The sequence below is a fragment of the Crinia signifera genome, chromosome 4, assembly GCF_055691185.1.
Source record: "Crinia signifera chromosome 4, ASM5569118v1, whole genome shotgun sequence".
NCBI classification, from domain to species: Eukaryota; Metazoa; Chordata; class Amphibia; order Anura; family Myobatrachidae; genus Crinia; species Crinia signifera.
The window spans coordinates 322,092,862-322,118,364 of record NC_139220.1 but is presented as its reverse complement, the minus strand read 5'-3'; the positions used below and the strand labels follow the sequence as shown (position 1 = coordinate 322,118,364).

The 25,503-nt window shown below is 45.6% G+C and overlaps 1 protein-coding gene across 1 annotated transcript; it reads left to right on the top strand.

Moving 5' to 3' along the window:
• Window positions 1-7,026: 7,026 nt before the first annotated feature.
• On the top strand, window positions 7,027-23,841 carry LOC146072857 (uncharacterized). The gene is made up of 2 exons (XM_083180045.1): window positions 7,027-7,233; window positions 19,174-23,841. The coding sequence occupies exon 2, from the start codon at window positions 19,356-19,358 to the stop codon at window positions 20,886-20,888; it is 1,533 nt and encodes a 510-aa protein (XP_083036171.1). The 5' UTR covers window positions 7,027-7,233; window positions 19,174-19,355; the 3' UTR covers window positions 20,889-23,841.
• The last annotated feature ends 1,662 nt before the right edge of the window (window positions 23,842-25,503 follow it).

Genomic DNA, 25,503 nt, shown 5'->3' with positions numbered 1-25,503 from the left:
GAAGCGCGTTAACCCCAGCCCACGATAGACGCCAACCCGAAGCGTGGCGAGCGCAGCGAGCCCGCGAGGGGCGGCGGTACGCGTCCTCCGACCTTTTAATGCCCTACTATCCACTAGGGCGTGGAGTGAGAATAGAATAGTGTGGCGAGCGCAGCGAGCCACCGAGCCCGAAGCGTGGCGAGCGCAGCGAGCCCCGCGAGGGGACGCGGATACCTTCACAGGTAAACGCGTCCCTTCGCGGGCTTCACAGGTGTCCGCGTCGCCACGGACACCTGTGAAGCCCGCAAGGGGACGCGTATATCTGTGAAGGTATCCGCGTCCGCTCGCCACGCTTCGGGCTCGGAGGACGCGTACCGCCGCCCCTCGTGGGCTCGCTGCGCTCGCCACGCTTCGGGTTGGCGTCTATCGTGGGGTGACGACGGGGACATCTATAATGTGAAATGGGTCATATTGGCCCATTTCACATTTTTTCACATTTTTACAGCATTTCAATGTTAAAAAATATTTTAACATTGAAGCCTATGCAAAAATCAGGTGCATCGCGTTGCATCGCGTCGGGACCAATGTTAATGGTCCCGACCGACGCGATGCCCCCGATATTTTACCTTTCCCGACAAGATTTCAATGTTAAAATATTTTTTAACATTGAAGCCTTTGGAAATATCGGGGGCATCGCGTCGGTCGCGTCGGGACCAATGTTAATGGTCCCGACCGACGCGATGCCCCCGATATTGTCTCCTAGCTGGCAAAATGGACCTGATTTCAAAAGAAATCGGGTCCATCGGGGGTAATCGTGTCCCTTAAGTAAGGGACACGATTACTTAAGATTGTGGCCGTGCTAGGAAACAAGTACCGAGTAGTAGATAAGTGGAATAGCCTCCCATCAGAGGTGGTAGAGGCAAATACAGTAGTACAATTTAAACATGCTTGGGATAGGCATATTGATATCCTTACAAAAAAATAAGGATCAAATATGGTTTGAGGTAACATGTTTAAAAAAAGGGGCAGACTATATGGGCCAAGTGGTTCTTATCTGCCGTCACATTCTATGTTTCTATGTCCTGGAGTGCACACTGCCTGGTATACATATTGGTGTGTACTGGACTGCACTCTGCCTGGAATACATATTGGTGTGTACAGGACTGCACGCTGCCTGGTATACATATTGGTGTGTACTGGAATGCACGCTGCCTGGAATACATATTAGTGTGTACAGGACTGCACGCTGCCTGGTATACATATTGGTGTGTACAGGACTGCATGCTGCCTGGTATACATACTGGTGTGTACAGGACTGCACGCTGCCTGGTATACTTATTGGTGTGTACAGGACTGCACGCTGCCTGGTATACATATCGGTGTGTATTGGATTGTACCCTGCAGCTAGGAGAATCACCATAGAATCCCCCACTGATGCTCAGGCCCAGAGCTGGTGTAATATGCTCAGTAGATCCTGCAATACAGGGCAACGCTGGGCAGTCCCTCTGCTACTTCGCTGTTGATGTCAGCTGCTGCACCTGTCACTCTTTGACAGACAGTGACACGTTAGTGTTATGTGCAGCACAGATGTCCGCTCTCCCACCGCTCCCTCCCCCACACTGTACCTTTGGCAGTTGCATCTACAACTGGAAGTGGTGGTCACGGCTCTGCAGTCTCTCGCTGATCTCCTGTGTAAGGTACACTGCCCTCTCCCCTCCTGTGTACATATGTGTAAGGGTACTACTAGTGTGGGCATTGTGTGTAGGGGCACTACTAGTGTGGGCATTATGTGTAGGGGGTACTACTAGTGTGGGCATTATGTGTAGGGGGCACTACTAGTGTGGGCATTATGTGTAGGGGGCACTGCTAATGTGGGCATTATGTGTAGGGGGTACTACTAATGTGCGCATTATGTGTAGGGGGTACTACTAATGTGGGCATTATGTGTAGCTGGCACTACTAGTGTGGGCATTATGTGTAGCTGGCACTACTAGTGTGGGCATTATGTGTAGGGGCACTACTAATGTGGGCATTATGTGTAGGGGGCACTACTAGTGTGAGCATTATGTGTAGGGGGCACTACTAGTGTGGGCATTATGTGTAGGGGGCACTACTAGTGTGAGCATTATGTGTAGGGGGCACTACTAGTGTGGGCATTATGTGTAGGGGGTACTACTAATGTGCGCATTATGTGTAGGGGGTACTACTAATGTGGGCATTATGTGTAGCTGGCACTACTAGTGTGAGCATTATGTGTAGCGGGCACTACTAGTGTGGGCATTATGTGTAGCGGGCACTACTAGTGTGGGCATTATGTGTAGCGGGCACTACTAGTGTGGGCATTATGTGTAGGGGCACTACTAGTGTGGGCATTATGTGTAGGGGGCACTACTAGTGTGAGCATTATGTGTAGGGGGCACTAATAGTGTGGGCATTATGTGTAGGGGGCACTACTAGTGTGAGCATTATGTGTAGGGGGCACTACTAGTGTGGGCATTATGTGTAGGGGGCACTACTAGTTTAGGCATTATGGGCCTGATTCTGGTTTACTCGCAAAGCACATTTTGTTTGCGAATGGACAAAACCATGCTGCAGATGTAACTGGGGCAGATGTAACCGGGGCAGAGAGTTGGATATGGGTGACTTATTTTGTTTCTGTGCAGAGTAAATACTGGCTGCTTTATTTTTACACTACAATATAGATATCAGTTTGAAGAACACTCCCCACCCAAATCTAACTCTCTCTGCACATTACATCTGCCCCACCTGCAGCGCAGTATGGTATTGGACATTGGCAAACCAAATGTGCTTTGCGAGTGTATGGGCATTATCTTCTTGGGCAGCATGGACAGTGTAATGGTTAGCATGGCTGCCTCATAGCACTGGGGTCGGGTGTGGGTTGTAAGGTCCACAACAACTAAGTCGATAAGCATTGGGTCGACACCACTAGGTTGACAGGCACCAAGGTCGACATGTGTCTAGGTCAACAGGCAAAGTCAACAGTCAAAATGTCGACATGGGGTTTTTCACCGTTTTTTTACCTGAATGTCGACACAGTCGACCTGGACACAGTTGGAAGTGCACCGCATCCCCTCGCATCGCTCATTTCGCTCACAATGCTTTGGGCGCGCCCTAGTGGATGGTAGGGCATGAAATACCACCTGTCGCCACATGTCGGCTCAAAAAACAGTGAAAACCCCCATGTCGACCTAGACCCATGTCAGCCTAAAACCATGTCGACCTTGTTACCTGTCGACCTAGTGGTAAATGAATTATGTAAATCAGGGGATGAATTGGGTAAATCAGTGCTCGATAAGGATCTAGGAGTCCAAATAGACAACAAACTGGGGTGTAGCTCAATGTAATATAGCAACAAAAAAGGCCAACACAATTCTCGCATGTATTAAAAGGGGCATGGAAACTAGGGACTCAAGGGTAATTATGCCTCTGTACAAATCATTGGTTAGACTGCACCTCGAATACGCAGTGCAGTTCTGGGCCCCGCACTATAAAAAGGACATCATAGAATTAGAAAAAATCCAAAGAAGAGCAACAAAGCTTATTAGGGGAATGGAGAATTTAAGCTAAGAGGAAAGATTAAACAATTTGGGACTATTTACACTAGAGAAAAGACATTTAAGGGGGGACTTGCTCAATATGTACAAATATATCAGGGGCCAATATAAGGAACTGTCAAACACCCTTTTTTCTGCTAGAAAGGAATCTAGGACGCGGGGGCGCGAGTTTAGATTAGAAGAAAAAAGATTTTGTTCATCTATAAGAAAAAATTTCTTTACAGTCAGAGCAGTCAAACTTTGGAACTCTCTTCCTGGAGAAGTGGTGTCGGCATACACTATAAATACATTTACATTAAGGTTGGATAAACATTTATTATTTAAAAACATCCATGGGTACAAATAAGTAACAAAATCTGTCTTTAAAATATCAGAACTTACTATACAACAAGGGATTAGCTACTATAAATATAGGTTAAACGAGATGGACGCAAGTCTTTATTCAGCCTCAACTACTATGTAACTATGGGGGTTATTCTAGTTCATTCTTTCTGACAAAATCCTTCTTAGATGGACAAAACCATGTGCACTGCGCGTGGGGAAGATGTTACTTGTGCAGAGAGAATTAGATTTGGGTGGGGTGCAGTGCACATGGTTTTGTCCATCTAAGAAGGATTTTGTCAGACATATTTATTATTAAAAACACAGGCAACTTCTAACTGAACATAAACTTTTATTAATAACAAACATAATAAGGGGGGGGGGATAAAAATAAATTAAATGAGGGCCTCCAAACGTAAAAAAAGAATATTTAAATAAAATAGGGTTAGGAATATCTCCCGCAAAATGTTGTCCACCTCCTCCTGGTGCTGTTCAGTGTCTGTAGTGAAGGGATAAAAAAAAAATAATAATATATAACATACACAAATGTTTGTTGTATTTGTACATAATAAGAAGTTGTGAGTTAAGTGTGAAGGCCACATACATTTTTCAACTACATTGAAGATGGGTATGCTGTAAACACGGTCCTAAATACTATTCTGTTGACATACACATACTGTACATATTACATAACATTAAATAAATTACTCCTTCTTGGATGAATGTATGCTGTATCCCAATTGGTAGTTTTGTTTTGGGGGACTCACCTCTAACCTCACAATTAGGCTATGCTATTTAAGGGTTATGACATTGTTGCGGCTTAAGCACTCCTTACTATTTAAAATTTAGGACATTGCTGTACAAATTATAGGCCTAAAGCTATGTTTGTAAAGCATGCATCCGCATGGCCTCACACACTATTAACAAAACAATCTATTAATTAATGTTGCACATCATGCTGTGAAGTGGAGTTACACAACACCTGGACCCACATAACTACAACACCACTAATGTCGGATATGTCATTGGATGTACTGTTATGTCAATTATTCAAGGGGTGAGGCATGGCCACACTCCAAAAAACCACCAAGGGGACCCTTGTTCCTGGAGAAGGACAGGCCACACCTCATGGTCGCCCTGCAGTGATATGTTGCAACTAATGTTGATGTTGGATACATATTTGTGGTTGTTGTGATTGTTTATGTGTAGAAATGTGTAGGTAAACATTAGCCACATTATTTACTTACGGCTAGTTGAGCCATCCTGCTCGCCGCTGGTTGGGTGTCCGGTGGTTGGGGGGGTCAGGAGCACGGGGGATGGATTTGGACTTTGGATAGAGGTAGTGGGTTGGAGTGGGGATTGGAGAGGTTTGGGGGTGGGTGGTGGGGAGATGTAGGGGGGTTGGAAATGGGGTGGGGAGGGGGTAGGGGTGTGGGTGGGGGTAGGGGAGTGGCTGGTGGAAGGGGAGGTTGAAATGGGGTGGGCACCAGCAGGCCCCAATGTCTCCTCCTCCTCTTCCTGGTGTTGCCCTTCCTCCTCTGGGCCTTCCTCCTCTGGGGCTGGCTCCTCCCGGGCTGCCTCCTCCCGGCTGAAGTTTGGGTTTCATAAAATTGGGGGATAGAAAAATTCACATTAGTCATGCTCATAACCTTACAAACTATCATTTCTGTTATATTTAATACATTTATCATGCTAACTAATTGATTTGCTACATCCAAAAACAGAGGGACTACATATACCCCCCCCCATATACAACCCATTTACCCCCCCATATACACCCCAAATACCCCCCATATACACCCCATATACACCCCATATACAACCCATATACACCCACATACTCATGCACATATTTATAAAAACTACAGAAATCATTGCTAACAAACGCAGACATTATTGTAAATATATACTTACATCGGCCAATATGGCGGCGAATTGTGCTTAGCAGCACTGGCTGCCGCCGCCGCAGGTCAGACCAGCGCCGCTCCACCTGGCCAAGGCTTCTGCGGACGCCGGTCCGGGCGTAGATTAAGCGGCGGGCAGCGTTATACGCACGCCGCTTGTCATCATTCCTATAATATGGGCCCCTGGGCCCCAGGCGCCGGTCCATCACTTGCACCAAGGCCTGCAGCTCCTCAATAGCAAAGGGTGCAGCCCTTGTCACAGACATATTGGCAATGGCGCAGTTATTAATTGCAGGTACATATATAAGTTTTGGTGGTTGCTGATTGGACGAAAAGGTAGTTTTTGTATTGTTAACTTTATTAATCTATCTTACATTAACAATATGTATGCGAATAAAAACTTTCGCGGAGCGTTCCGATATGCACACCATAACATACATTATGCTTTCAATGTAGAGTGACGTACTGTATGTACAGTGTGCGAAAAATTATACACGCAACCATCTACTAATACATACGCTGATAACAAGGCACATACAACATGTTGTTGTATGACAAATTCATCCTCATAACAAATGTAAGGAAAGCATTATAACGTTGGGGTCTGTTGCTGCTGTGACTGTGACACTCAAATGTAACCTACTACATATATGTATTATGCGTTACTAAGGGCGAGATGTATCAAATGTAAAATGCGGTAAAACCCCGGTTTTGCCGTATTTTCCAATGTATCAAAAATGATACCGCACTGAAGGGTATCGCCACCTTTGGGTGGCGATACCCTATAGAAGCCTATGGGCTTCTTTTCGCCGCCCGCCGACGCATACCCACCGCCTCGCCGACCCCCCCTCAGGCTTACCTTCCTGAAGGGTCCTCCTGGACCCTGGAAGGTAACCCCTCCTCCCCCTAGTGACACAGCCGGACATCCTTCCGGCTGCAGGGGGGAGGAGGAAGCGCCAGGGACAGCATGCATAGCTGTCCCCGGCGTGAGGGGAGAGCGTGGTGGCAGGGAGGTGACGGAGACCCCCGCACACCAGTGTACAGGTATCGCAGGGGGCCTCCGTCACCGCACCGCGTTGCCAGACGCATATGTTAGTACATATGCGTCAGCATCACGGCGGCGATGTATTTTAATACATCCCACCCTAAAGCTGAGAGCGGGTGGTGTCCTGCGTATAACAACAGGAGGGTCAGTGTTACTCTATGCTGGTTTATGGGTCCAGCACCACAGTAACCTCTATACACATTAGAGTGCCGCCTTGTCACAGTCTCTCTCTATACATAGTGTATGGTGGTACTGAATAACCGTTCTCTCCTGTTACTCAGGTGCAGAATCCGTATTGCCGTGACTGCTGTATGGTCTCTGTAACTGGAGGCAGAAATATAACCGGGTCCTCCTCTCCCCTCCGGTGTATGTGGGACACTGCGGCCGGCCAGTGATACGGGAGGAGAAGGTGACTATAACAATGTTTGTATAATGTGGACGGCAGTGATTGACAGTTATACACTATGGCCCTGATTCTGGTTCAATAGCAAAAGCAAATTCTCTCTAATAGACAAGACCATGCTGCACTGCAGGGGGGCAGATGTAACATGTGCAGAGTGTTAGATTTGGGTGAGTTATTTTGTTTCTGTGCAGGGCAAAAACTGGATGCTTCATTTTTAAAACTGCAATATAGATATCATCCAATCTAATGTAACATATACATGCTTGTACATATGTTAAAGTATAAAGATCGCTTCAGAATTGATGTTGTGTGATGGACTCTTATACACATATGGTAACATTGATCAAGCAACCAAAATGCATTTGTTGCTGAGAAACTGCCTAAAAGAGTGTGGCTTGGACCTATGCCTGCTAAACAATTATAGTTGTCATAGAATCCAACTATATATGTGTTTTGTCGCTAAGTTATTGCCATAAAGACATTGGTGGCAGTGAAATCTATGGACTTTCATAGGGATATCTGTGAGACTGTGTTTTACTGTACATTGCCCCCTCAGTGAACCCTGCAGCAAGCTACAAATCAAAAGGGCTTAGTGAGTGTCCCCATGGACACTAAATGTGCGGGAAAACAGCTGTTCTCGAGGACTGGGCGGGAGAACAGCTGTTCTCGAGGACTGGGCGTCCTCCGACCTTTTCATTCCCCTACTATCCACGTCGGCGTGGAGTTGAGAATATATAGTGTGGCGAGCGTAGCGAGCCACCGAGCCCGAAGCGTGGCGAGCGCAGCGAGCCCCGCGAGGGGACGCGGATACCTGTCAAGCCCGCGAGGGCTGACCGCTGCCCACCTCCAGCAGTGTTCAGTCATGGAAGCGCTGCCTCCACCAGAACTGAGTGTCCAGGAACAGATGGGGAAAGGTGCAGCCTTCACACCGCCCACTATTGCCGCCCACTACTAGTATTGGCTGTAGGAAAGCAGAGCCCAGTCACACCCCTCTACACCCAGGGACTATCTGTATTAACAGTAGTACCCTGCGGGAGACGGGAGGTGGGGTGACAGAGTGACAGTTGAAGGAAGAAGAAGGCAGGCAGAGCTGATATATATATATAGAGAGAGAGAGATAGAGAGAGAGAGAGAGAAAGAAATACAGGGACAGACAGTTATTCAAGAGAGCGAGGAGAAAGGACAGGAAAGAGAAGGACAGAGAGAGACAATTGCCTAGCTAGACCAAGTTAAAGCTGCTAGACATGGTGAGCTAACTGAGACTTTCATTATTGCACCTTTACATTATAGGATGCAAAGTTAGCCATATCAAGGGACTACTGCAAATACAGCATACTGTATACTTACCAAAACAGAGAGGAAAGTATAGAGCATTATCAGAATATATTGCGGTTTACATACAGCAAAGGAAGTTTTATTAGTGCAGCATACCAGAGCTGGGCTTGTGGCCGAGTCTTTCAAACTATTGCAACTATAAATCCACTTGGCAACTATTTACCTAGGACCTTCTGCAGTAATCGCAAGCCAGGATCATTCAGGGACAATATAGATAGTTTCTTCCTACAAAGGAAAAGTAACTCTATTTAGGACAGCAGCTGGTACTTATGTATTATCTGGGCTGCCGATTTAGAAATCGGGTCCATCGCATCACATCGCATGCGACCAAAATCGCATGCAATGCGATCAATGCGATGGACCCGATTTTTCCATAGGATTCAATGTTAAAATGGACTGAGTCCATTTTAACATAGGATTCTATGGGAAAAAGGGTCCTTTTCATTTCCCCACTATCCAACTACGCATGGAGTTGGATATAAATCTGTGGCGAGCGCAGCGTGCCACCGAGCCCGAAGCGTGGGGAGGGCAGCGAGCCCCGCGAGTGGATGCGGAATACATTTTAACAAATCCGCGTCCGCTCGCCACACTATATGTTCTGAACTCCACGCCGACGTGGATAGTAGGGGAATGAAAAGGTCGGAGGACGCGCACCGCCGCCGCTCGCCACGCTTCGGGTTCGCGTCAATCGTGGGGGTGGCGGCCACATTGGGGGGCCATTATTTTTTACACACATGCCGGTGCCATACCCAATGAGAAATGGCCCATATTGGGCCATTTACCTTTTTTTTCTATGTTACAACTTTTTGTAATGCATGCACCATATTGACTGTATAGGCAAAGATAAGGGTTTAGAGTGTTAGCAATACTATATACATGAAATGTACTGTAATGTCTTTATTTGAAGTTTATATTGTATCTTATTAAATTACTACTAATTATACTTACCAAGTTGTGGGGTATTTCCTTGACGCCATTCACCGATATCTAAATAATAAAATAGATAGAGGCAATTAGCTTTCCCAAGTGATCCTGATATACATCTTTAAAACTTGGGTGGAGGCACAAAATATTTACAGTCACCCTCACACCGTTAGGAGGGTTACACTCCGGTCCTGGCAGTGCTGCACACTGTTAGTGTGGTGGTGACCATTCTCCGGTCCTGGCAGCGCTGCACACTGTTAGTGTGGAGGCGACAATCTCCCGTCCTGGCAGCGCTGCACACTGTTAGTGTGGTGGTGACCAATCTCCCGTCCTGGCAGCGCTGCACACTGTTAGTGCGGTGGGGACCAATCTCCGGTCCCGGCAGCACTGCACACTGTTAGTATGGTGGTGACCAATCTCCTGTCCCGGCAGCGCTGCACACTGTTAGTGTGGTGGGGACCAATCTCCTGTCCTGGCAGCGCTGCACACTGTTAGTGTGGTTGCAGTGCTTGATCCAGAGGGATCCACCCATGGATTCAGCACCCATCAATACTACGGCCATACCGATAGGTCTGGATCCTGGAGGACACATCTACTCCAGCTATTACTGCAGAGTTCAGTAGCATTTCCCATATCTCTTTCAGCAAGGCTGGTGGGACACTGGACCCCATGGGATTGCGGATTGGGCTGGAGGTCACCCTTAAGTAGGTTTAAGTTCTGAGCTCCTCCATCCCCATCATGTCCGTCTTTGTGTGCCTGATGGAGTAGGGCCTTTGTAGAAGCAGCCCCTATTGTAGGTTAGTTATTTTCTTTATGTATCTTATATTCCTGTTTATTGTATAGACAGGTTCTGTGTGCCGCTTGTAGCAGTGCACAGTGAGAGTGTGGTGGATGTAGGAGCTTCCATCAGCAGGTCAGAGAGGACACCCCCCATCACCCCGATCTCATTACATCCACTGGGGTAAATAAAGCTGGGTACACTTATACAATCGTCGGCCCGTTCTCCTGATATCGGGAGAACCGCCGCTGATTGTATAGGTGTGTATGCAGTGCCGGTGCAGGAGCGTAAGCTGATAAATGGCTAGTAACGCTCCTGCAACGGTCAGGACCAGGAGGTGGCATCTTATGTGCTGCACATGCGATCCACATAGGAGAAGCCGCTAACCCCCTGCTGGGACCGAACAAGTGTATATACATACATATAGATAGATAGATAAAAGCTCCATCAAAGTATCTTACATATTACCCTGTGCAGCAGGTTAGTGTATATAAAGGGGTATCTAGGTGACGGCTCCATCATAGTATCTTACATATTATTTTGTGCTGCAGGTTAGTGTATATAAAGGGGTATCTAGGTGACAGCTCCATCATAGTATCTTACATATTACTCTGTGCAGCAGGTCAGTGTATATAAGGGGTATCTAGGTGACAGCTCCATCATAGTATCTTACATATTACTCTGTGCAGCAGGTCAGTGTATATAAGGGGTATCTAGGTGACAGCTCCATCATAGTATCTTACATATTACTCTATGCATCAGGTTAGTGTATATAAAGGGGTATCTAGGTGACAGCACCATCATAGTATATTACATATTACTCTGTGCTGCAGGTTAGTGTATATAAAGGGGTATCTAGGTGACAGCTCCATCATAGTATCTTGCATATTACTCTGTGCAGCAGGTCAGTGTATATAAGGGGTATCTAGGTGACAGCTCCATCATAGTATCTTACATATTACTCTGTGCAGCAGGTTAGTGTATATAAAGGGGTATCTAGGTGACAGCTCCATCATAGTATCTTACATATTACTCTATGCATCAGGTTAGTGTATATAAAGGGGTATCTAGGTGACATCGCCATCATAGTATCTTACATATTACTCTGTGCAGCAGGTAAGTGTATATAAAGTGGTATCTAGGTGACAGCTCCATAATAGTATCTTACATATTACTCTGTGTATCAGGTCAGTGTATATAAAGGGGTATCTAGGTGATGGCTCCATCATAGTATCTTACATATTACTCTGTGCAGCAGGTTAGTGTATATAAAGGGGTATCTATGTGACAGCACCATCATAGTATCTTACATATTACTCTGTGCATCAGGTTAGTGTATAGAAAGGGATATCTACAGTATGTGCCAGCTCCTTCATAGTATCTTACATATTATGATGGAGCTGTGTATCAGGTTAGTGTTAGGGTGACATAGGTTAAAATGACATAGACAAATACATTTAACGTGAGAGAAAAAATAGATAATGTGTATGTATAGTTTAAAATATAGGTAGAAGTAGCTGCAGCATGTGGTGTTTGTTGTATTAGGGACGTCCCACCAGGATATTTATGATAGTAATTAATGGGTTAAAACCCTGCTGGTAGGTAATTCTTTAAGATTCCCTGGATACAAATTGAAATAATGCCTTTATTGGCTTTGCACTATGTATCAAGGAAAATTAGTCTCCATGTAAATCACTTAAGGCTACAAATGAGACATGGTATACCATTCAGTTACAATTCTATCTCTAGCTGGCAATATGCCCAGACATTCTTCAAGAGAATGTTAGCTGATGGAATATGCAGTGATTTTATATACAGGAGCAACAATGACATCTACTGGATGAACTATTTATGACACTACCCAGACCTCTGTGGATCGTTCTGGGTTTTTATGTACAGTTGAATATAAATGGTGCTCCTATTGATTCCAAACTGAGTTGGCCCTCTGATCTGAGGGTATTACATTCGGTATATAAGCCTATCTGGTGGAGACAAATATCCTGGTTTAATTTTTAGAGATTAGTACAATACATTTCCTACACCCTACATGCTGACAGCCTACTATCTGACACTATATAGACAGGACACGTGTTTCGCTAAATCTGCTTCCTCAAGCTGATCATGATCATCTTGGCTTTTAATGTCATGAAAGCGCATCTTGACATTTGTTACGCTTGTTTTGTGGGTGCTAACTGCATTGACTATGCCAGTGATAGAGTCCCACATGGCCCTCTTCCGCTGCATAGTGGTCCTGTTGTGATGCTTGCCCAGCAGCCTGCCAAATACAGGGACTATGGCGCAGACAAGGGCCGCATTTTCCGCATTGGAAAAACTCACCTTACGGCCACTTTCTGGCTCCTCCTCCACGGCCATGTCCCCCTCCTCCTCCAGGGCAGTCTCACCCTCCTCCTCCTCACCTCCATCTTCCTCCACCTCAGGCCAGTTGACGTCAGACATGTGGGCCTCCTGCAGCTCCTCCTCGGACTGTGTGCTAAACAGGTCATCCTGTTTGAGTGGATGAGATGGGGAGGTAAGAGGGTTCTCCACCTCCTCCTGCTGTGCCTGCTCCTCCGGGTTCCGGCCTGGGCCAGGCCTTGCTGTGGCCATGCTGCCTAGCACACTGCTTGCTCTTAGTGTGCCTCTGCTGCCTCTCCCCTGGCTCCTCTGGCGCTGCTGCTGCCTGTAACTGTCCCACTGTTGCCTCTGCCACCTGTGCTTACTGCCACTGCTCTCCCAGACATTCCTCCTCTCCTCTCCATGCTCCTTACTACCTTTCAAAGGTCAAAATGGCACCTGTGCAACTTTATATAGGGGGTGTGATGCATATTGTAGGGGACTTAGATGGGCCAATAGGTTAGGGGTTAATTGGCATGCGGAGGCAGTGTTGTAATTCGCATTCCATTTGATCAGGAAATCGCACATGACCTGCTGCGGAAATCGCACATTACCGTGTCATAAAATCGCATCACATCACACTACATCACATCTCATCACACTTCACCGCACTTTTAGGGTACGTTATCGCATCACATTAAATAATCAGTTTTGGTGGAAAAAAAATGCAAATTGAAAAAGTGCGATTTCTAAATGTTACTAAAAATCGCATCCTATTAAATGTCACCCTGAATGTGGGGAACAAAAAAAAATTCAAGGATAACACCTAGGCATCGAGCTTGAGAGGTAGGAGTGATTGTCTTATTCTCAACAGCAATGGAGATATCAGACTGGTAACTACAATTTATTGGCGGAAATATAATTAATTCTGTTTTTTAAATATTAAGTTTGAGGTGGCGAGATGACATCCAGAATGAAACAGCAGAAAGGCATTAAGAGACACGGCTCAATACAGATGGGGACAGGTCCGGGGAGGATAGGTAGAGCTGAGTATCCTCTGCATACAGATGGGGACAGGTCGAGGGAGGATAGTTAGAGCTGAGTATCATCCGCATACAGATGATACTGAAAGAGCTGCTTAGTTTGCCAAAAGATGAGGTAAAGATTGAGAAAAGCAGAGGACCTAAAACTGAACCCTTAGGTACTCCAACTGAAACAGGTAGCAAAGAGGAGGTATAATCAGAGAAATGAACACTAAAGGAGCGGTTAGATAGGTAGGATGAGAACCAGGAGAGGGCTGTGTCTTTAAGACCTAGGGATTGTAGTGTTTGTATGAGAAGTGAGTGGTCAACAGTGTCAAAATCAGCAGAGAGATCTAGAAGAATTAGTAGTGAATAGTGACTGTTAGACTTAGATCACTCACAAATTTAGTCAGTGCTGTCTCTGTGGAGTGTTGGGAACAAAAGCATGACTAAAGCGGGTCCAAAAATTTTTGCGAGTTAAGAAAGTGTGTGAGGTGAGTGTAGGCAAGTCTTTCAAATAGTTTGGAGGTGCATGGAAGTTGAGAGATGGGACAGTAGTATGAGAGAAGGTGCCCATACACGTACCAATTACCTGGTACTTTTTGTGCTAAAATAGCATCGTTTTGCATGCGTTGTGCATGCGATTTGATGCTATGTTAGCACAAAAACTACCGGATAATTGGTACGTGTATGGGCACCTAGAGAGCTTGGGTCAGAATTCTGTTTTTTCAGAATCATAGTAATAACTGCATGTTTGAACAATGAAGGAAAGATACCAGTAGAGAAAGAAAGGTTACAGATTTTAGTTAAGATTGGGATGAGCACAGGAGACATAGATTTACTTATTTGTGAGGGAATAGGTTCAATAGGAGAGGTAGTAGAGTGGGAGGAAGAGAAAAGTGCAGATACTTCATCTTCATTCCTGGGATCAAGTGGAGTAAATGCGTCAGAGGGCTCAATCTTATCCCTGAAGTAGGAAGCAAGATCTTGTGCATGGATAGTGGTTGATGTCTTGGATGAGGGAGGGTTGAGAAGTGATTTAAATGTATTAAAAATACGTTTTGGGTTCAAAGCTTGAGCAGAAATGAGAGTTTGGAAATAAGTTTGTTTGGCAGTTTCCAGGACATAACTATAGGACTGGTAGACAGTCCTATATGTGAGGAAATCCATTGGACAGCGAGATTTACGCCATTTATGCTCAACTTTCTGCAAGAGATTTTGTAGGTGTCTTGTTAATTTAGAGTGCCATGGTTGACGTCTATTATTATTATCATTGTTTATGTATATGGCGCCACAAGGGTTCCGCAGCTCCTAACAATACATAGATGAGCAAAGAACAATACAAGAAAGATTGTGATTTACAGTACGGCAAAAGCAAAGATACGTGATGTATTGAAAAAAGAGAATAAAAATGCCGACCAATCAGTTAAAATGAAAAGGCTTGGAAATTGGAAAAAGGAATCTACAATATCCAGGGGGAAATTTACTAAAGGAAATTTGTAAAAAAAATAGGTGTATTTGTATCCAGAAATGCACTTATTTTTGACATTTACTATCCCGAAAATACGGCAATTCGTAGTCGTATTGATGTGCTATCAATACGAATATGAATTGCCGTATTTTCAGAATAGTAAATGTAAAAAATAAGTGTATTTCTGGATACAAATACAGCTATTTTTTACAAATTTCCTTTAGTAAATTTCCCCCCCAGTGTCTATCCATTAGACTTATCTCCAGAATCAGAATCCGTATTGCGCCCGGTGGAATGCAAACCGGAAGTGCTGTGTGGAACGCACGGCACTTCCGGCCCGCAAAAATCGCGGAAGTTTCATTGGCCGCAAAATGAGGAAGTTGGTACAAAAGGGACTAAGGGATCAATGTGTGTTCATACCCAGCTTGAAAAAGGAGACCGGCGCGTCTCCGAAAAGCGTTGCTGACATTTATTGTATTGGACAGAAATCGACTATCCTTGATGCACTTTACTCGGACACCTTTTATTTGGAACGCACCTTGCACTTTTCTCTTTATCTGGGCACAATGGGCAGTTGCCCAGGGGCCCTAGGACTATAGGGGCCCACCCTAATAAGAAAGATTAGTAGTAGCAGTGGTAGTAGTCAGCGCAAGGCTCTTGAGCCGGAGTGTGGCAGCTAGACGCTGGGGATCCCGGGTCTACGTCCCATCTCCCAATCCCTGTTACCCCATAGCGCGGAACCTGGTGTGCGAGTCCGGCATCTCTCTGGGTCCCCAGTAGAGGTCAGTGTAGCCCGTGGAGAGCCCCCTGAGTGACGGGCAGAGCCGGGGTCCTGCGGAGCATCCCACAGACGCTGCGTCTCACAGTGTGCAGCCCCTGCTCCAGACATCCCGGATGTACTGTGTGTGCGAGCAGCGGGTCACAGTCCTCACCCTCCCGCAGCAGAGCGCCCACTACCAGTCTGATTCCAGAGAGCAGCAGCACCGGGCAACTTCCCCACAGTGTCCACTGTCCCCGCTCAGCTCTTTGAGCCTGCCCTTTAGTGCTATTTGCCACCGGGTGGGAAGTGCTGCTGATTTTGAAAAGACACACCAGACGCTGTTTGGCTGAGAGAATTCAGCCAATCGGTGTCTGGCCGGTCTTTTCAACTTCAGCAGTGCTTCCCGCTCGGCGCGGCAAACAGCGCTATAAGCTGAAGATCCCCGCTGCCGCTACCGCTACCGAATCCCCACTGCCGCACAGAGGTGAGTGGGGGCAGGGGGCTCCAGGGCAAACTATTTCATGGGGGGCCCATTGAATTAGTTTGCCCAGGGGCCCTCACTAATCTTAAGACGGCCCTGTATCTGGGGACTCACAATAAACCAAGCCTTCTGCGGTGGTGCCGCAGAACTTCAGCTGAAGTATAGCCCACCGCAGCATCCGATCATGGTGAGATGATTCATTGTTAGCCCCTTGAGATGAAATGAAAATTGTGATCCATTTGGTGTCTTAAAGTATTCACTTTTATCAAGTTTTGTTTTGTTCTTTTATTATTATCAATAAACCCTTTTTAATAACATGGTGTGATATAACATTCTTTTAAGAAGGTTGCGCCCAACTAGAACATAGTCTCTATTGTTAAAGGTACTGGGCAGACAAACTGGGGTGAAGCAAACATTAACATAGGGTTAGGATGAGAGATGGTTGGATTTGATGAAGAAGTGGATCTTGAGTGCCCGTTTAAAGTTTTGTAGGGAGGTGGCAAGTCTAATCGGGAGGGGTAGAGAATTCCAGTGATACGGTGCACAATGGCCAAAGTCCAAGAGGCGGGAATGAGAGGAACTAACCAGTTTGCAGGAGAGGCAACGTGTATTTGTGGAGCAGAGAGGGCGGGTGGGAGTGTAAAGAGAGACAAGGTCAGATATGTAGGTGGGAGAAGAATGGGTGATGGCTTTGTAAGTGAGTGTGAGGAGTTTGCATTGTATTCTGAAGGGAAAGGGGAGCCAGTGCAGGGCTTGTAAGAGAGGGGAGGTGGACATAGTACGTTTGGAGAGGAAGATGAGACGGGCAGCAGCATTGAGGATAGATTGGAATGGAGAGAGGTGTTTTACAGGGAGGCCAGAAAGGAGGAGATTACAGTAGTCCAATCTGGATATAACTAGTGAGTGGATGAGGGTCTTTGTAGCATACTGGGTGAGATAGGGTCTGATCCTGGAAATATTTCTGAGGTGGAAACGACGGGACTGTGAGAGATGCTGAATGTGTGGTTTAAAGGAGAGAGTGGAATCAAGAGTGACACCAAGGCAGCGTACTGGGGGCTAAAGGAGATTGTTGCTCCATCAGTAGAAAGTGACATTGTGGAAGGTGAGGTAATGTGGGAGGGTGGGAAGATGATCAGCTCAGTCTTAGACATGTTTAGATTAAGAAAGCGTGGAGATCAGGAGAGAGGTCAGGAGAGGAGAGATAGATTTGAGTATCATCAGCATAAAGGTGATATTGGAAGTTGAATGAATGAATGAGCTCACCTAGCAATGACATATAGAGAGAGAAAAGTAGATCACCAAGAACAGAGCCTTGGGGGACACCTACTTACAGTGAAAGTGCAGGGGAGGTGGAGTCATGATAAGAGACAGAGAAGGAGTGGTCAGAGAGGTAGGAAGATAGCCAAGAGAGAGCAGTATCAAGCAGACCAAGGGAGTGAAGGATTTGGAGGAGGGGTGGTCAACAGAGTCAAAAGCAGCAGATTAAGAAGAATAAGTAGAGAGTAGTGGCCTTTAGATTTGGCAGCATAAAGATCACTGCAGACTTTAGTGAGAGCAGTTTCAGTGGAGTGGAGTGGATGGAAACCAGACTGGAATGGATCAAGCAGGGAGTGGGAGGAAAGAAAGGCAGTAAGGTGGTAGTAGACAATACACTCAAGGAGTTTGGAGGCAAAAGGGAGGAGAGAGATGGATCGGTAGTTAGCGAGAGAATTAGGATCAAGGATAGGTTTTTTAAGGATAGGAGAGACAAGAGCATGCTTGAAGGCCGAAGGGACAATACCTGATGAGAGGGATAGATTGAAGAGGTGAGCAAGATGGGAACAGGCAGAAGGAGAGAGGAAGGAGAGGAGGCGGGAGGGGAAAGAGTCAGATGTGGGTCAGATGCGGAGGTGGTGAGGGGAAGAGGAATGGATGAGGCCCATGACTTCCTCACCAGATACATGGGAGAAGGATGTCAGAGTTGGTAAGGGGGACACATACAGTCGGGTCCTCATCCATCCATCCCCCGTTCCCCACAAGTCCAGTTACACATAACATGTGAGTGCAGTATGACTCGGTGGCGCCAAGTGTCTTCTCATGTGACTTTTCTGTTAAATGCATGTTATTCACAATATTAATCATTTCTTATGCAGACACGGGGTAATTCAGATCTGATTGCTGTCCTTCTACTTTTTGGAGCACAGCGATCAGTTAGCAGTTGCCCCACCTGAGTGAAGTCCCTCCTCTGTGCATGGCTGCCGTGAGAAAATTGTACATCCATTTGCAATCACAGCATCACCAAATGATTGTGTTCAGTGGCTGAGCAGCTATAGAGTTACTCAGCACTGCGATGACCGGGGCCGGAGCGGACGTAAGAGGTCATTGGTCTGCCTACGTTTTTCCTGGTGACGCCCAGGAAACTTCCGGCTCCCTCCTTTAAATGCTGGCCGCCTGTCAATCATCAACGCTGGCTTTCATTGCAGGGAGACCTCACGCATGCATACCATGATTCACACAAATGCACAGTACTATAATAGCTGGGGCTGTGAATCCGTACTGGTATGAATTAGGCCCACAATGTAGGCATGCCACATATTTTAATTATCAGAAGCTGCTTGTGTGTCCTATTCGCATCAGTTTGGAGAATACGCTCAGTACTACAGTCCCGCTGTGACATGGTGGGGACTAGGAGGGCTGTTTAATGCACATCTATATGCGTGTAGACACATCTGTGCACAAATGTAAAATCAGTGATCAGTGACTGTGATATTTACTATTGTATATAAATATACATTTTATACAAAATGTAGAATTATCCTGATAACCATGATGCTTTTACATACAGTATTATCTTTCTTACAGGACATATAAGGAGCAGGATTCGGGTTAATATTATTGCAAGACAACGAGGAAAGGGAAATTGTTCTCTGGTCAACCCAACTAAAGACATAATTTCTCCTTACTCTGGGGATTCACAGAAACTTCTCATTTCCCGGATAGAAGAAACCTTCAGCAACTAATTTGTTTCCCTTCTCTCCTCGTACATGATGAGCCTCACAGGAGAGAAACCACATGTGTGCTCTGAGTGTGACAAAGGCTTTACACGTAAATCACATCTTGTCCTACATCAGAGGAGTCACACGGGAGAGAAGCCATATAAATGTTCTGAATGCAGCAAATGTTTTTCCGTGAAGTCAAATCTTGTCCTACATCAGAGGAGTCACACAGGAGAGAAACCATATAAATGTTCTGAATGCAGCAAATGTTTTCCCCAGAAGTCAGAGCTTGTCCTACATCAGAGGAGTCACACAGGAGAGAAACCACATAAATGTTCCGAATGCAGCAAATGTTTTTCCCATAAGTCAGAGCTTGTTAAACATCAGAGGAGTCACACAGGAGAGAAGCCATATAAATGTTCTGAATGCAGCAAATGTTTTTCCCAGAAGTCACATCTTGTCCGACATCAGATGAGTCACACAGGAGAGAAGCCATATAAATGTTCTGAATGCAGCAAATGTTTTCCCCAGAAGTCAGAGCTTGTCCTACATCAGAGGAGTCACACAGGAGAGAAGCCATATAAATGTTCTGAATGCAGCAAATGTTTTCCCCAGAAGTCAGAGCTTGTCCGACATCAGAGGAGTCACACAGGAGAGAAGCCATATAAATGTTCTGAATGCAGCAAATGTTTTTCCCTGAAGTCAGATCTTGTTCTACATCAGAGGAGTCACACAGGAGAGAAGCCATATAAATGTTCTGAATGCAGCAAATGTTTTTCCCAGAAGTCACATCTTGTCCGACATCAGAGGAGTCACACAGGAGAGAAGCCATATAAATGTTCTGAATGCAGCAAATGTTTTCCCCAGAAGTCAGAGCTTGTCCTACATCAGAGGAGTCACACAGGAGAGAAGCCATATAAATGTTCTGAATGCAGCAAATGTTTTTCCCGGAAGTCACATCTTGTCCGACATCAGAGGAGTCACACAGGAGAGAAGCCATATAAATGTTCTGAATGCAGCAAATGTTTTTCCCATAAGTCAGTTCTTGTCAGACATCAGAGGAGTCACACAGGAGAGAAGCCATATAAATGTTCTGAATGCAGCAAATGTTTTTCCCATAAGTCAGTTCTTGTCCAACATCAGAGGAGTCACACAGGAGAGAAGCCATATAAATGTTCTGAATGCAGCAAATGTTTTTCCCAGAAGTCACATCTTGTCCTACATCAGAGGAGTCACACAGGAGAGAAGCCATATAAATGTTCTGAATGCAGCAAATGTTTTTCCCTGAAGTCAGATCTTGTCCTACATCAGAGGAGTCACACAGGAGAGAAACCATATAAATGTTCTGAATGCAGCAAATGTTTTTCCCATAAGTCAGTTCTTGTCAGACATCAGAGGAGTCACATAGGAGAGAAGCCATATAAATGTTCTGAATGCAGCAAATGTTTTTCCCAGAAGTCACATCTTGTCCGACATCAGATGAGTCACACAGGAGAGAAGCCATATAAATGTTCTGAATGCAGCAAATGTTTTTCCCAGAAGTCACTTCTTGTCCAACATCAGAGGAGTCACACAAGATAAAACATAAAATGCTGTGAATGCTTTTGCCACTACTGCCATCACCTCTGTCCATTCCTCTGTCCCTATAGGGCCTAGGTCTCTCTCCCATTTTTCTCTCACGCGTCCATATCACCCAGTTTCGATTGTAACAGCATATTATATAATTTAGTTGTTAATTTACATTTACTTTTCACTATCAACACTTTCTTAATTGGGGAGTCACCAAACACCGGAGGATGTTCCTTGAAATATGTCTCCATCACACTCCTTAATTGGAGATATCTGATGATATACCCCGGGGGTACGGAAAACTCCTCTTGTAACCGAGTATATGACTTGATCTTATTATTGTCATAAATCTGACTCAGCCTAGTTAACCCAAGCCGTTGCCAAACTATAGACAATTGGTGCTCTTTAGTTTCTCTTATTCCCCGGGGTATATCCAACGGATACTCCATATCCAGAGCTGTAAATTCCATTATGTTATTCGCTTCCCTCCATATTTTCACCGCTTGAGTGACCATCGGAGCATCTTTCCTGTGTACTTGACCTTTCACTAATTTCTGTTACAGGGTAATCCCTCTTTCTTCCCGTCCCAACAAATCACGAATCCCTTCATTCCCGGGGGCGGTTTCCAACCATTCAGCTAAAGATGTCAATTGGCTTGCCATATAATACAATCTAAGATCAGGGAGGCCCATTCCCCCCCTTTCCCGTTTCCTCATTAGGGCCGAAAATTGGACTTTGGGACGCGAATTACCCCATATAAAAGAGGAGAGTAAACTATTGATTTTCCTAAAAAAGGATTCATAGACATACTGTGGTGAATGTTGTAAAGCTTATAAAATTTTAGGGAGCACTATCATTTTGATCAGGTTTACTCTACCCATACTTGTCAAAGGTAACCTCCACCAAACCTTAATTTTATTGATTAAGTATGTTATTAATGGGTCTAGGTTTAATCTCTTATACTCCACAGGGTCTCTGGAGATCCAAATTCCCAAATATTTGAAGGTTTGGGCCCATTTTAAAGGTATAATTAAGTGGGATGTTCCCTGATCCCCTGGCCTTATTAAAAAAATATTAGACTTATTCCAGTTTACTCTGAAACCTGAATAATCTCCAAACCTTTTTACCATCGGAGGCAAATATTAATAGATCATCAGCATACAATGCTTTTACATCTGTGGTATGTCCTGGCTTTAATCCTTTGATTCCAGGGTGTCCACGTAGGATACAAGCCAAGGGCAATATGGCCAAAGCAAATAAGGCAGGTGATAATGGGCACCCTTGCCTTGTACCCCTGTGTGATGGAACGGGAGTGAAATACGCCCATTTACCGCCATTCTGGCAGAGGGGGGTGCATATAGTAGTTGCACCCATTTAATAAAGTTGGGGCCCACCCTCATTGCCCTCATCACTTCCTATAGGTAATGCCACTCGACCGCGTCAAACGCCTTGACCGCGTCAAGTGACATTACCACCGGTAATCTCAACTCAATCAGAGTGCAGCAAGTACAAATATATATGCTGCACAGGTCATATTTAACGCCTCTAAGATTAATGAAATTTGGGGGAAGATCTTCGGATAAATGCCCAAAATGTAAACTTTCCCAGGGCACTTTCTTCCATTTGATTTGGGAATGCCTTTAAAATAGTATTTTTAAATTGATATAATTTGTGATTGAAATGCTATAATGAGATGCTATATATAAACTCGAATGCTAGCAATGTCTATACACTGCAAAGAGTCCACACCTGTCACAGAGACAATTAGAACACACAGGTGAAACATAATGAACACTGTGTGCTGATAGGTGGAATCTGCTTTTTAAACCAGGACTGCAACACCTTTCCCCATCTTCTGAGGAAACCATCACTATACCTGCACGGAGAAACGCGTCAAGTGGGGTTCACTAATACCCAAATACCTGCTTGTCCATTTATCTGCTGGCCAATTATCTTCCCAGCCCAAATACCCAGCCTGGAGACATTGGGATGTTCCAGCGAACTGGGCGTCCGGCGAGAACCATTCCCTTACACTGAAGCGCTGATTACAACATCATACAGCCTGTTCACTTACAGAGAGCCGGACCACGTCACCTGTCAACGCAGCCAGAAGGCGAAAGGTACGAACATCTTGCGGAGGTTGCTCCCGGCGTTGACTCTCACTACAATGGAGTCACGCTGGTAGTAGTGACTGACCACCCACATACACGCGACGGAGATTGCTCCCGGCGCCGGCTCTCATTCCAACATAGCTACGCCGGTGGTAACAACAGAGACGCTGTGCCTGCTTCCAATCCTTCTCAACCTTCCTCCTGCCTGACCAAGTGACCGTTTCTCCATCTGCCCACCCCACTGATCTCCATCCTGTGGTTTAACTTGGTGCATAACTGGGACATTTGCAATTTATCACAACTGCTGCTATAATCCTTTTTACAATATTTGGAAACAAATAGAAGTCAGTTGGCCAACTTGATTTCTGGATCAAAAAAATCGTTACCTGCCAAAGAGTCCCCACGTTGTAACCAATATACACAACTCAAGTGTGTAAGAACATTGGGGGTATACACCCAATACTAATGTGATATATTTTGTGGGGTTCAGATCATTTGGTCGAAATATTGTAGAATGTCATTACATCGAATCCATTAGGTCGAATTGCTAAAAGGTCGACATGATTCTAGATCGACATGGGAAAAGGTCGAAATGATTCTAGGTCGAAAGGTCATTAGTTCGACAGGTCATTAGGTCGACAGGGTCATTAGTTCGACATTGTCTAGGTCGACATTCACAAAGTCGACATGGGGTTTTTCACTGTTTTTTTACCTGAATGTCAACACAGTCGACATGGACACAGTTTAAAGTGCACTGCATCCCCTCGCATCGCTCGCTGCGCTCGCAATGCGTCGGGCACGGTGCCTCGCTACGCTCGGCACACTATTTTATTCTCCCACCACGCCCTAGTGGATGGTAGGGCATGAAATACCGCCTGTTGGCACATGTCGGCTCAAAAATCAGTGTAGAACTACAAGTGCCAGCGGGCCCTTTAATGCCCCGCATGCTGGGACTTGTGGTTCCCCAAGTCCCAGCATGCGGGGTAGGCTTGCTGGGACTCATAGTTCGCCAATGTAAAACAATAGTTTTCATTCTTTTTTTTACACAAAGCATCAGCCCGATGCCCACCGCCCAGGGGCATCGGGGACAGCCCCGGACTATCAGCATGGGCTGGTAAGTCCTGGAGGGGGGGACCCCTTCATTGGGGGGGTCCCCACTTCCCCAGGACCCCTGCCCATGCTGACCAGCCAGGGGGTTAATGCTTTGGCCGGGGGGACTTGTATAAAAAGTCTCCCCCCGGCTGTGGCATTACCCTGCTGGCTGGTTGTGTCTGGTGCTGGTTCTTAAAATACGGGGGACCCCTAGTCACTTTGTCCCCTGTATTTTGTGAACCAGCGCCGGACCTTGAGCCCGGTGCTGGTTTCATAAAATCAAGGGGACCCCTATTTGTCGGGGACCCTGATTTTATGTCACCAGCACCGGCTCAGTGAGCCCGGGGCTGGTTAGACTCGGGCGGGGGACCCCGCGCTCGTTTTTTTTTTTATTTAACCATTTGTTTTATTTTTTACAGCAGAACCCTGCACGGAACATTGCGATCTGTGCAGGGTTCTGCCTAATTCGCCTAACAGACCCAGGTCTGAAATTAGTGCGAAAATTAGTCACCTAAATAAGCGACTTGTATACTTTTGTATTGGAAAACATCTGGATGCGATAAAAATGCGAATTAATCTCGCATTTTTATTCACCAGACCTTTACGCACATAATATGCGATTTCAGCCCCTGTGCGCATCCCATTAAATCAACGATTTAATGGGAAAATGCGATATCGCCATTTTGTGGTCTAATTACCGCAAAATAACGATACTCGCATAGCATAAAATGTCACCCTGTATTTCATTCTTATGCACATTTGGGTATTTGCATGAGCTTTAGACAGGATGAACAGCTCCCTGCTTTTCTATTTTTCAGAGCTCATTTATATTCACAATTATTTTGGGTGTACAGTTAGCAATTATATGGATATTAAGTTCCTTAATGCTAATTGCAATGCAACGGTGAATCCCATATAGATTTTATCATATGAAGTCTCCCATACACTTTGATCTCTTAAGGTCCATACACACTGGGCGACTAAGCCCAGCGTGTATGGACAGCGATGACCGCTGTCATCGCTGCGGGGAAAGCCGCTCAGTGCATACACACTGAGCGGCTTTCCCCCTGCCCGGCGCCGATGGAGGGAGGGAGGACGGCGTTGCATAGCGTAGCGCTATGCAAAGCCGTCCTAAAATCCGCTCATCTGCTGGTATAACCAGCAGATGAACGGCTTTCCCGGCGATGTTGCGGGAGCGAGCAGCAGCGCTCACCACTCATCACCGGGCCGTACACACTGGGCGGCTTTGAGCTGAAAGCTGCTCAAACCTGCTGTTTTGAGCGACTTTCAGCTCAAAGTTGCCCAGTGTGTATGGGCCTTTAGTATGACAATCTTTTTTAGGAATTCTGCATTTCATTTTAAATGCTGTCTCTCAGTATGTATTCTAGTTCAAGAGATTATTCCTTCCTGAGATCTGCTGACCT